A 14,394-nucleotide genomic window follows, 5' to 3' on the forward strand; every position below is an offset into this window, starting at 1 on the left:
ATATACAAATTGCGTATTGCAAAAATAAATAAAGTAATTATGATTTGATAATCAAAATATAAACAACATACTATCAACAACTAATACAACAGACTTTAACATCTCTAAACATATCTAACAGTGACTGGGAGCATTTAAAAAAAAGTTGCATAAAGAATCAAGGGACAGTTAGCAAATACCAAACTATCCTATAATGACCTCTCCCATCCCAAGATAAATAATCATTCGATTAGACAGAACCAAGTCCAGTTTATTGTTTACAATTGTCATCAACAACTGTAAGAAACAACATGTCAGGGATCCCTGGAAATTGTCACCTTCATAAATCAAATGCTTAAAATGAAAACAAACAAAAATACAGTAAAACACTTATTTTTAATCAATTACACGTCTATCATCCTTAGAACAAAAGTATAGAATTTTTTCTGGCCTTTTAAGTTATTTACATTGAGTTAAGAATAAAATAAATAGAAATACATTTTTACACTTATGAAAGACTAACAGCTGTAATTCTGACTATGATCCTTTGATTGAATACAGTTCACTAGGAAGTTGCTTCAGCTGTATCTCTCTTGTACATCCTTTGATCTACCTACATCAACTCTGTATGCTACAACAACATTCTAATTACACTAGAGGTCACTGTGGAAGTCAGTAAGTAAAGCTCTGCCCATAATGCAGCAGAACTCACATTAAATATTTTATAATATTTCACATTTCTGTATAAAAAGGGCAAGAAATATGGTGAATTATTTAGCCCTGCTCAGAGCTCCATAAAGAGTTCCAAGTCTGCAGCATTGGTTTGTAAACTAATAGGATAATTTCTGAATCAATGTAATAAAAGTAATGTCTAATGTCTAGACCATCAAAGATTTGAAGTTCATGGAAACAATGACACGGAGGAGGTTTTCATGTTCAGCTTTACACAGTTTTAAATGATTCCAACGAATGCTTGATAAGATATGGCTGAATATAAGGAATTAAGTACATTTATAAGAAAGCACAGTTTCTCCAAGAATAAAAAGGTCATACTTTTCATAATGCAAACATTGCATAAAGTCATAATGTTTTAAAGAATATAATACTGTCAGATATTTGTCTGTATAATAGTGAATGAATTTTTGTGAGAATATGATTTTTTTGTATTAACACTTGAGGTATCTTTTCACACTTGAGTAGAGTATGTGATACATCTGTGATTCTCCTTTGGGGCATATCTATGATTCTCTTATAAGAATGGGACATATCTGTGATTCTCTTGCAAGAATGGGACATATCTGTGATTCTCTTGCAAGAATGGGACATATCTGTGATTCTCTTGCTGATTCTGTCTACCATGTATGAACATCAACTGACTAAACACATCGTATGGATGTTCTAGTCCTACTGTATGTTGGATGTTCTAGTCCTACTGTATGTTGGATGTTCTAGTCCTACTGTATGTTGGATGTTCTAGTCCTACTGTATGTTGGATGTTCTAGTCCTACTGTATGTTGGATGTTCTAGTCCTACTGTATACAGTTCTAGGATCATTGTGGCACATGGGTGTTGTTTATTACTGGCTCGAGTCTAAACCGAGTTTGTATTGTAGGTTCTCCAAGTTTCTTCAGTTGTCCAACACAATATTAATGTATAGGAACAACACATACGTCAATACACATATACTTATGTATGAACGTCATCACATGAAGGAATGTTGATTTGTCAGGGAACATTGACACATGTAGATATGTGAAGTGTCCTACAACGCTGGAACTTCAACACTTGCTTATAAGTTGTTCCCAGGACATGAAGAGGAACAGGAACATTGACTCCTGTAGGAACTTCAACACTATTTGTTAAGTTGTTGACAGACATAGGAACATTAACTTGAACAGAAATGTTGACACATGCAGAAATGTGGGCATACAGGAATGTCAGTGCTTGTTCAGATTTGTCAACATTGACAAATGTAAGAATATCTGTATGGATTGGAATATTGACACTGGAATGGAATATTGGTGGAATCTTGACATTTGTCACCAGTGTCAACATTTGGAACATATCAACACATGTGGTATTAAGAAGTAACATACTGGTACATGCTCGATTCAGTCACGTTACTGTCAGTGTCGGAGTTGTCTTACAACTTCCCTGGTGACATCATTATCTGAATGTCCTTGTATGCTTCACACAAGGACATATCAGTCATGAATGTGATCGGTTCCACACTAGCTGCTTCCTGAAGACACAGAGCACTTCTATTGCTGTACTACTACTCATCTTAAGCATCTCAGTCCTCAAGGTCACATCAGCCTTGAAACACACAACTGCTACTCTCTCACTTCTCTCCCTTTGACTGCAGTTTGTCCTTGACCTTCTTAAAGACACCAGAAAGTCCGCCAGCTGTTATTTTCCTGAAGTTGGCATCATTATTGGATGCAACAGTGTGTAGATCTTGTTCACTGAAGTCCACGATCCTCTGGTGAATGGTGTCCTGGAGTGTCTCGTCTGGCTCAAACAAGAACTCATTCTCACGGAACACCCGGATCTGGTCTATCATCTGACAGATGGATCTGATACAAATGCAAGCATTTCATCTGTAGACTCAACATTAAACAAATGACTGTGTACATTTCATACATGCAGTTTATGTGTTTCACTTAACTGCCAATGAACCCTTTCATGACCTTCTATTGGTTTTTGTCTGTGACTGACATAGTGCCCTTGCAGAGTGAGATTTGATTATTGATAATTAATCTGATATTAACTCTCAGATGAGACTCATGTTTGATATTCGGTGTTCAGAAGGAGGACACGGAGACACCCTCACTATTGCTTACTTTAAGAACTTTAACATTCACCATTAGTTTGTTTGTTGTTTAGTGCCATACTCAGCCATATTACAGCTACATGGCGATGGTCTGTAAATAATAAAATCTGGATCTGACAATCCTTTGATCAATAGCACAGTTTTCAATCTATGCTATCAGTATATGGCATGTGTCAACCAAGTTGGCAAGCCTGATCCCATTCCATTTAAGAACAAGAGAGAAATAACATGAATTAAAGTGAATGTAAAGCGTGTACCAACCTCATCTTATTCCACTTGTACATGCCATTGGCCAGCTGAAAACTCCCAATCTCCAGCTGCTGTACATGTAACAGGAAGTACAGAACAGAGGGAATTGTGGGACAAAGATGGCTGTCTTTCTCCTTCATCAGGCAGCTCTGTTCTCCTTTGACTTGAACCTAAAGATGGAGGAAAGAAACAGTTCAGACTTAATTAATTTTTATACCTCCTTTTTGAGATTTAAACCCATACTCTCAGAGATAGGCAACATGTCATCAACCTCGCCTCCTCAGCCATCAAGTTTTCAAATCCGACAAGCCTCACATACTCTGTGCACCTACTGATAAGTGTAAACTGGAAATACCTCCAGTGACTAAAAACTAAGAATGGACAATGCTTGGTCAGATGTAACACACTGCTGACAGGGGAATAACATTCTCACAAGGACACTTACTTTGATTTTCTCCAGGTCGTCCATGATGCCGCCACATTTTGATGGCAGACTCTTCCACGCAGGCAGCTGACGCACGATGAGGTTCTCTAGGCCATCCAAGATGGCCAGACATGTAGAGAAGTTGCGAATCTCGGCACACAGCTGCGCCACCTGGATGAACTTGTTCAAGATGACACTCTGACTCTTGGTCGATGTGCACGTGACAATCTCAGCTGCGACCCAGTGGGCAAGTTCTTGGTTGTAGGAAATAATGCGCTGAATAACAGAGTCAAACTTTGTGTCGGAAACAAACAGACTTGTCACTTCAGGTTCCCGGTTCTTCCTGTAAAATAACAGACATTCGTTACCAACAGAAATGTTCCAAAAGGGCACAAAGTTTAATAGTCCAAGAATGCAGACTCTCTGGCAACACACTGATGACTTATTCAAATTCTGTTCAAGGTGTCACTAAACCCCCTGTATCTTATGTCACTGTCATCACACATCACATGATGAAGGAAAACCTGAGACCTGAGTTAAGTTCCACTATGAACATAAACATTGAATCAGCATATCTAATCTGGAATTTTAGCAACAAAATCAAAACCAGAGTCAGGCAAAATTATGTTCAATTTAGCATGCTCAACAAATTAGTTTAGATATCATGATTTTGGAATGAAATAAACATGAAATTACAATCCAGTTTTGGGCCAATGGACTCAAAGGTTTTAACACAGATTATATGATCATAGCTATATGTGCTCAGTATCACAAAAGGGATTACTTAACTCAAACATTTATACTCTCCTATCAACAATCTACCAGTTGTATTCATTTCAATGTTTCACGAGTGACAGCATTGATATGGATTTTCAGGTGCATGGACCTGTGTGTGTATTGTGCTGAAGAAATTGCTCACCTCTGCATGGACGGCGTTCTCATCCCCGGCATGGACAGTGATACCCCCACACCCTGGGCCTTGGAGTTGAGGTAATGGACAGGGTGGGTCAGCATGAATAGGTCCTGAAACACCATGAGTCACATATAGGTCACACATATCAAACATGTCACATATATCAAACAGGTCACACATATCAAATAGGTCACATATAGGTCACACATATCAAACAGGTCACATACATATAGGTCGCACATATCAAACAGGTCACACATATCACACAGGTCACATATAGGTCACACATATCACACAGGTCACACATATTTCACACATATCAAACTGGTCTCATATGACTTCTTTGAAAGGTGTTTAGAGGCTAGCTTGATGAACAACAAAGAGAGTTCTGTGGATAGATCCTTGTAGGTCACATACAGGTCACACATGCAAGCCTGCAGCATCATTGAGGCAAAGGTAACCAACACACAGTGGTTGTTCTAGAGGACACCCAACACAGCAGATATGACCCTTCAATCCTGAAGAAGCCTACCTGTTCCATCAGAGTAAGTTGTTCAGCAAGGGTGCTGGGTGAGAAATCCATCATGGAGAATGCGTCTGCCCGTCGTGTAAATGTGGTTGGAGCAGCACTGATGTCCATCATACTCTGCGCCTTTCGGAACTTTTCCATATCCATGCTGAGGTCAGGTAGACTCGGGCGGGGTTTGGGAGTGACCTTCACCTTTGTCCCTGATCGAAAAGAGTCCCACTGAAATATAAAAAAGGTATTTTATGTAATGGGCAAACATGTCTTATGACTAGATTAATTAAGTTTATAGACAAACATGTACAGGATGATAATGACCCTCTTATTTACAATGGTTTCATAAAATATCTGGAGGTGCCGTAAATATAAGTGGTTTTCATCTATCATTCAAATCAGTTATTTTCAGGAAAGTACTGCATTAATATGTTAATGAAGTCTTAAAGGTATCAATATTTAGGTAATTGATTTGATCTGACTGCACATTGTTTCATAATGTCTATGTCAGGAAAATGACAATTAGCATCATTTAAATACTCACTTTGGTGTTGAAAATAAAATCAGTTTTGCTACAGTCAAAATCATGTTTTACTGCTTGACAAGAATTAGATGAGCCATGACCTAACAAATGACCCCAATTTGCACATGTGGGAACGCCCTCCAGAACATTCCATTTGAAACAAGAGGAAAACACGTTTTCGTCTAAATACTGAAAAGTTCAATTTCCTTGTGTGAATCGTGTTGTGGTGGTGGTTTGCTGAACTAAAATGCTCTACGATACATGTGTTAAACAGTAGTGGTATGGATTTCACATCTTGATCAGCATGTATTGCATGTGCTTAATCGCCAAACTACCTGTAGCAACCAAGTGTATTCATCCAGATTACTTGCCCAACCTGCCTGTCACAAACACGTTCATTGCGCTGGCTCAGCTAATACTTGTCAATACTTGTAGTGAGGAAATGAATAAACTTTCATGACCAAGTATATACTGAATAAGTGAGTTATGAAGTGAGCAAATAGCAGTATTCTAGCAATATGACCAAGCATGGCATAACAGAGCTGGACTTCCCATGTTGTAACCATACAAGGAATCAAACCCACTGCCTTAAGTATGAGCTGCACAAGCATTAACCACTAGGCTACCATGCTGCCCAGTTAAAGGAAGAAGCTGATGTGAATGTCGGATGATTTGGTAATTATGAGAAAATAATCATGATGAAAGTGTGATTCAGCTGAAATGTTGAATATGATAGAGAAAACTGCAGTGATGTTATTGATGGCTAGTGTTTTTAGCAGAACTGTTGAGTAAAGTAGTAGAACATAAGTGTATCAGTATGGCGCCACATATTGTATGTTATTGATACTGAATGTTATTAATACTGTATGTTACTGATGCTGATTTTTATTCAAGTTGTCTTGGCACCATTCTGTCTATATATTGATGAATCATTATCAGACAATCCAGTGACTGATATTATGAGCATAGGGTTATGCACAGGCAAACTGTAGCACAAGTGTGGTTGCGCAGCTTAGAGAATATGACCAGTCTTCATATATCGCATACATGAAGACTGGTCATTTTCTCTGCGCTGCGCAACAACATTTACGCTACAGTTTGCCTGTGGGTTATGGCACTGCCAAATACAGTATCACTTGGTACTCTGCACAGAGGGTACATGGAAACAAAAGGTACAAGTCCCTACAGCGTGGATAGAATGGCTGTCATACTGTATCTGGGAATCAAACCCAGGAATTCAGCACACCCACTAGGCTATCCAACCACTCCCTGAACACACTGACACAAGGGGAACACATGATATTCAAACTTTAAGTAACAGCAGGCTATTCTGTGAAGCACCCACCCATGACAGTTTGCCCCATAAACAACAATATACATACTTTCACTACATGCTATGAGTGAATTACTGGGAGGGAGACATGCATAAGGAGTCAAGGCTATGCAGGATTGTACCCACATCTGAACCCAAACAATATCACATGTATTAATATTTATAAAACTTCAAATGTAAAGTATGAAAAAAATGAGTATTGTAATATCAGTACATTAAAAACCCAATTAAAAAGGCAATATATTCATACTCAGTATCAAGTGAGTGAGTGAGTGGGTGAGTTTTAACACCCATCTTAACAGTTTGCCAGTTATATGATAATTGATCAACATGATGTGCAAGCTAAGCCTACAGTGAAGCTGGTCTCAGACATTTACTACTTTGATGAAACCCTATGGAGCTAATAAACCTGCTTGAACACACATTCACAGACAACAGATATATAAAGACTTCAGAGATTACAATTTCCAAGCAGATGATTTAAGAAGTTAGTTGTTGCAGCAGCAGCATCAAGCTACAAAAGTACGACATGCAGACAGCATGCACAGACCAGGAGGTAAGTCAGACTGACTACAGCACAAGCTTCACTGTTTACCTCCTCTAGCATCTCCGCTCGGCTTCGCTACAGATTCAAGGAGGAAGTTTACACTTGAGAAACACAACACATACATGTTCCACATGAGTATGATCCTCGTACTGATTACTGGACAGGTCATGTCATTTTGCCCATATTTGCCCAATACTGTTTCCAGGAGTCGTTAAGCATTTAAACGTAGGAAAACATCATAAAGTCACGATTTGTTTGCTGTTTGATACGGCACTCTGCAATTTTTCAACTATAAGGCAGCTTCCTGTAAACTACTAAGTCTGGACCAGACAATCTTGTGACTGACTTTAGCAGAACTGATCTACAGAACTGGGAGAAGGTGACCACCTGATTCAGTTAGTTATCTCTGGGTTGCAAAATTTTAACTCTAACCATTCACCAGGATCAATGTATGTGGGTCACTGGTTAGAGACAAACATTCCGATGAAAGTCTGCACAGACACTGCAGAGTCTGCAAGGGTCCGGATGGCCTTAGAGATAAATGAAACTTATGTTTGTGTTAACATAAATTTCACCATATTACAGCTTTCTGTCAGAAACAGTGAAATGGATATATAAATGTGGACAAAAAACATGTGAGGATGATATTCATGTTGTGGCAAATGCTGAAATATTGAATAAATATTCAAGAGAACATGGCAAGTAGTATAAGGTTGTAACAGGTGCTGATATGCAGATCTGTGATATAGTACAGATACATGTGTTCCATTCATAGAAGACACAACCAACAGTGTGTGCCAGAATTACTGGTTAATTACTATTAATATGAAAGTGCTTCACATTTATTTGAATAAGACACTTATAGATGTAACACAAAACTTCAAAACACACAAAAATGTTACCACTTTTGTGGCAATAATGCAAAACAAATCTGGTGCTGAGAGAGGAAGAGTAAGAATTTCAAACTAGTGTAACAATAACAAACATCACAGACTGATATAAATCTTTTCACAACATACATCAGTAGCGAATTATATTCTGACAAATGAATAAAGGTGCCAACCACATATGAAGCTATTTGTTAAAGTGTTATGTGACGTATGGCATGTGATCTTACCTTCTTGGACGTCTCCAGACGGACGAAGCAGGTAGTTTTGTCGTTGTCCTCTATCTCTCCGATGGTTTCCCCGAGTAGCTCTGAGAAGGGGCCATGCTGACATGCCTGCATCAACTTCCGTAAACTACTCCCGCTGTCTGGGTCGGAGGAGTTCACCTGCATAAAACATGAACTATTTGGTCCACCTGTCTTTGTCTTGATATGTTAACAGTTGTACCTTGCTAGTATCATATTCATGTACATATTCCCTGACAACTACAGGCTCTGTATGGGGCATTGTTTATACACAAATATATAGGAATGTAATGATAACTATAACATAGACAGATGGCAATTGTTTGCCCTTTAACTGTATTAAACTGAATGGACTTTAAAAACACAAATTGTGAAGCTGATAGCATGCACAAAAATTGGTAATTCCTACACTAATCTGTAGTTTTATGTTTATTATCATCTAAAAGTCAGCAAAACAGTTTTCATACCTGACATTCAAAGTCACCACATGTTGATTAGCAAGAATTATGACAAGTCTGGACTAGTGTCACCTTCCCTTGGTTTGTTCCCTGACAATTTCCTGGTTAGCCTTTGTTTGAGAGTATTGTTTTTCTAAAGGTACACACGTACTGTCACTTGGTACTAATAATGGTGTGTACGTACATGTTCCCTGACAAATGCTTCCAGCCTCTGCCAGAGAGCATTGTTTTTCTCAAAGTCAATGGAGTAGAATCCTTCCAGCCAGAAGTGGAGTAGGTCAACAGCACGATGCATCACTCTCACAACATTGCGGTCTGATTGGTTCGATCTGAAATATCATTTGCATTCACAGTAAAATGTTGACATCTCAGACTTTATTGGCTTGGCACAATAACAATCTTTATCTGAACCCACTCCTTGCATGAGGAGGCCGTATTTTGAGCCTCAACTTCTACACTAGGCAGACACTCCCTCCACGAGACCCAAGACTCAGTCATTAGAGCCCCTCCTTAAAGACAACATGTTGATGACATAAGATTCATGTATTGGAATGGCTAGAAAGTGTAAGGTATACCTGCAGGCGGCAATGTAACGTGTGCGGATGAAGTCGAACAGCTGCTCTGGAGCCAGGAAGTAGCGGAAAGTGTAGAGAAACTGGTGGATATAGCCGTCACTCAGGGCAGACCTGCAACACAACACACCAACTCAGGTACTGCACCACTTAGACATAGAATGTCAGAGTAAAAGAATACCCAAGCTTGACAATCCCAGGAAACACATTATGTTTGCTGTAGAGGGAAGAATAGCTATAAAAATGATATAAATCGATAACTGAAAATAAGAGATGACTCTAGGTGTTTGCAAAAAGGCTGTGTCATCCTCTGTGATTCAGAATGCAATATTTTCAGGTACAGAAGCAAGAGTCAACATCCATCCTCCAATATCCAAAGAAAGAAATAGTGTGCATCTCTTCTTCTTTCATAATGAAAATGCTTCACAGGATATGATGGATAAAGAAAACATTAAGCATGTGATGTCCTATCACTTACTGGTATCCTGTTATGATCATTTTCACAGTAATAAAAAAATAAAAATGATTGTCAAGGCATTGTAGTAATCTATATTGAATAATTATTATTATTACTATTATTACAGGATATTTACATAGCGCACATATCCCTGCATCTAGTGCTTGCTCAAGGTGCTGGTATATGGTTCTCTTGATCATTGGATGTCAGTCAGATCATATTATCAATCTCAACTCCCTTGGGATCATACAACTCTTGCTGCCACTAAATTGAAGTTACTCACGAAGTGAAGAGATAGGCCAAGAGACCCTTTGGGTCCCCTGCATGTAAGACCTGCACCTCACACCCGCTCTGGGGTTCACGCAAGGGCTGGAACTGCAGGGAAGGGTTCTCGGTGTAGGGCTGGAGCACCAGCGGCTTGTTGTCAGGGGATACAAGCAGACTGTACAGGTACGATCGGTCCAGTCCATACAGCTCTGTCAGCAACATCTGCAACACGACGCTTACATCAACAACTACAACAATGCTTACAACGACTGCATCCTTACTCGAGGTTGTGCCAGGTACCACAATATTGCTGGATTATAGCTGAGTGAGTGAGTGAGTGAGTAAGCGAGCATGTACGCGTGTGTGAGTCTAACACTTACTGAACAGTAAATCATTGAATGTCAATATATGTATGAAGTGAAAATGAATTCTGACATTGGTTTGTCAGGACCACTTCACACTTAACTTCTCATATCTAAGTTAATGAATTTCTTCAGAGGTAGTGAAGTAAGCTGGTGGTTAAGGCATTCACTTGTCATGACGATGAACCAGGTTTAATTCCCCACATGGGCAAAATGTGTGAAACCCATTTCTGGTGTTCCCTGCCTTGATATTACTGGATTATTGCTAAAAGCTGCATAAAACCTAAACTAACTCACTCACTCTTCAGACTTTATACTAATGTTACAATGATACTAGTGAATTACAGCTACAACAACAAACACTGCCTTGAACAAACACACTGGACACTGAGTGAAAACAGTTAACCATTTACTTCAGCAACAATAGAGAATATTAGAAAAGTAGAAGCAGATGCTAGTTGATAAGCTGCAATTAGTTTTGGGGAGAATTCTCCCATTTCAAGCTAATACCTCAACTAATTAACTGAACCGGAAATACTACTTCATGAGGCCATTAAGACGACTGATGATATCGGACTGGTATTACAGATATTTGTCCATATGACCTTGTTGACCTGTGTGGTTCTTGAGGTGGAAATGAACATGACAGTCCCCAGGGAATGTCACTTCCTGTGTCAGACACGACACACACTCTGGCATATAGATACACATGATGTCAGAGCCAGTATACAGCCAAAACTTCTAGTAGCCATGCAGGAAGGGCTTGGTAATGCTTAAAGGAGGACCTCTTAGAGAAACGGAATCATTGAAATTCTCTTTGGAGTTAAAAAGAATAATTTATTTTTTTGTGTGTGCAAAAAGAAAGATGTTATCACACTCTTAAAGGAAGTAATGAGAGTATTAAGGTCCAAAATGTGTTTTTTCTAAAACAAATGTGTCTTTAAAGAAACACAGCCAATTCTTTTTCATATTTTCTGGAATAGCAAATCTTGAGTAAGAGTGTTGTTTGAAAATAAATCACTGTTCCCGTCAGGACGGTCAAGAACATATGTAAATGAGTAAGTTTAGTTTAAGGCTGCTTATCGCGTTATTACTGCATTGTTACGGCAATATCACAACAAGAGACACCTGAGACCTGTGAACCCATATTACAGTGAGAAGGACAGTAAGGTAGCCCAGAGGTAACAGTGTTTGCACATCACTCTGAAGACCTGGGTTTGATTCCACACCTGAGAACATATGTGAACCCATATTACAGTGAGAAGGACGGTGAGGTAGTCTAGAGGTAACAGTGTTTGCACATCACTCTGAAGACCTGGGTTTGATTCCACACCTGAGAACATATGTGAACCCATATTACAGTGAGAAGGACGGTGAGGTAGTCTAGAGGTAACAGTGTTTGCACATCACACTGAAGACCTGGGTTTGATTCCCCACATGGGTAAAATGTGTGAAGCCCATTTCTGGTGGTCCCCGGGATGATATTGCTGGTATACTGCTATACTCATTCATCCCCATGAGACTCAGAGTGTATTATCACTCATGACATACCAGACTGGTGCACAATCACATCTCACACACAGCCTCATCATTTCCGTTGTGTTCACTGATGTGTGATTAAGAGGAGCCTATGGTTGCAATATAGCAGAAATGTCAAGTCATGTAGGTTTATATGAATACTCTGTGATTCATGATATTGCTCACCGATGTGTATGTAACAGGACAGGAACAGAGGACAGTCATGGAAGCTAAGCACGTATCAATGTGAGCAATCAACCAGGATCTATCATGCGACACTTTAACTACTAGACCGGAGATTGGAGTTGGGGGTATAACAAGATATCATTACCCAGTACACTGTCTCAGGGCTTGTGTACTTGGGCCCTTGGGTACTTGGGTTGGATTTTAACCAGGTACCTAAAGGACTACCTGGACCGTGGTTATTGTGTTGCTTAATGACAATAATAACAAACCACTGGTTAGGTCACAAGTTGTAAATGCTCCCATTTCCCTGTGACTCGGAATGTATTCCTTATCGTGTTTATATGTTGGAGTAAAGATATATAGAATCATGGTTATGTATTTATTTCAAATCCTGTTAAATTTTGTTATTCAAATGTGTAACCTTGCCACATACCTAATGCCTATATATACAAATAATAAAGATTGCAGCTTTAAAGATAACAACTTTTTTGTCAAGATATACTATGTGTCTATACTGATTATGACATGGTTGTAGTCAGCTTGATAATGGTGCAAGAATCAACATATAAACATCATGGTGCAATAAGCATTGAGTTGTTATCCATAAAGTCAGACTATTCAATTAGCAATGACATGAACAAAGAGTGGCGTGCACACTGATAATGAAAATACATCTGGCACTCACTTGTAAATGTGTCTTGCAGAGTTCCAGGAACCGTATCTTCTTGGTCATCTCAGACAAATTCTTCAGCACCTGACTGGTCTTTTGATCCACACCTGGAAGAACCAAGGACACAAAAATAATGGTGACATTTATGCCTGTATTTCAGTAAATGACCAAATGAATGAAAACTGAATGAGTTTGTACTGCTAGAGTGAGAGAGGCTACCTCTGAGGAATTACCTTTCTCTGCCTTGAAGGCAGGCTCGGTGAGCTTCTTATAGAACTTCTGTGAAGTCTTCCTCTCCTTCCTCTGTACTGATAGCTGCTGGTTGATGGCCAGTAACCTCTCCTGCAGGAGGTCCTGGTTATCTTCCTCCTGCTCCTGGTGATATACAACATAGGATAACACGTTGTCTGTGTGAAGCACTGTCGCGATAACCATCTAGGTTATATATGGGAAATATACATGCAATCTCGGTGATATATGACAATAACATGTTATCCAGATCATATTTGATAACATGTTATCTAAATCATATGCTGCAGTGAAAGACGTCTCGGTTATGCGTCCAAAGAACATGCTATCTGGGTGATATATGGCAGTGGAAACATGCTATATAGTTGAGATATGGCAATTATGACAAGTTATCTGGGTGATAAACAATAACGATAATATGTTATTAAAGTGATATAAGAAATTTAAAAAAACACATATCTGGGTGATATAGGTCAATGATAACATATCATCTTAGTGATCAACAACACTGATGTAATCTGGATATAGGAAGATGATAACATGCGTTCAATATGATACATGATAATGATAACAGTGTTTGTGAGATGTAATGCATCTCTGAAAGCTTCTTGTTCAGAAATATGAAATAATAAATTGCCTAGCTGATATAACAATGATAACATATTATCTTGCCTATAAACCCCTGGTGAATGACAAGATTCTATTGGTGTTATAGTTTGATCAGTGATATAGAATTACTTGCAACCATAGTGATATAAGAAATAACAATTTTGGTATTTTGATATAACAAATTTGGATGATATAAGAAATAATAATATGTCATATGAGTGATAGCTAACAAAGATGTTATCTTGATGTTTATTTGTTGTTATAGTGTGTAGTTGTTATAGTGTGCATAGTGATAACACATTATTTGTATAATAACAAGGACAACAGTTTTTAGTGTTTCGACATGCATAAATGATATCCTCTTGTGTAGGTGATAGAAAATTTAAGCTAATTATCCTAGGATGACATGATCTGACTGAAAAACTAAACAATAACTACCTGGGTGATATAGAGTAACGTATAATGTTATGTACACGATGAGACAATGAAATGTTCCTTGTGATCTACATCATTAATAACATGATACAAACAATGATGAATGTTGTCTTGGTGATATACAACAATGATGAATGTTGTCTTGGTGATAAACAACA

General features: G+C 38.6%; 1 protein-coding gene across 1 annotated transcript in view; it reads right to left on the reverse strand.

Moving 5' to 3' along the window:
- Window positions 1-356: 356 nt before the first annotated feature.
- Window positions 357-14,394, reverse strand: part of LOC137265885 (uncharacterized) — a 37,005-nt gene continuing 22,967 nt past the window's right edge. Inside the window, exons 12-23 of the mRNA XM_067801345.1 lie at window positions 13,177-13,318; window positions 12,959-13,050; window positions 10,224-10,429; window positions 9,487-9,597; window positions 9,096-9,240; window positions 8,439-8,594; window positions 7,370-7,396; window positions 4,931-5,146; window positions 4,405-4,508; window positions 3,507-3,828; window positions 3,074-3,231; window positions 357-2,555 (exon numbers count right to left, since the gene is read on the reverse strand). Coding sequence (XP_067657446.1) covers window positions 2,321-2,555; window positions 3,074-3,231; window positions 3,507-3,828; window positions 4,405-4,508; window positions 4,931-5,146; window positions 7,370-7,396; window positions 8,439-8,594; window positions 9,096-9,240; window positions 9,487-9,597; window positions 10,224-10,429; window positions 12,959-13,050; window positions 13,177-13,318 — 1,914 coding nt within the window. The 3' untranslated portion in view covers window positions 357-2,320. The remainder of the gene's footprint in view (window positions 2,556-3,073; window positions 3,232-3,506; window positions 3,829-4,404; window positions 4,509-4,930; window positions 5,147-7,369; window positions 7,397-8,438; window positions 8,595-9,095; window positions 9,241-9,486; window positions 9,598-10,223; window positions 10,430-12,958; window positions 13,051-13,176; window positions 13,319-14,394) is intronic.

The sequence above is a fragment of the Haliotis asinina genome, chromosome 15 (assembly GCF_037392515.1).
Source record: "Haliotis asinina isolate JCU_RB_2024 chromosome 15, JCU_Hal_asi_v2, whole genome shotgun sequence".
Classification (NCBI taxonomy): Eukaryota; Metazoa; Mollusca; class Gastropoda; order Lepetellida; family Haliotidae; genus Haliotis; species Haliotis asinina.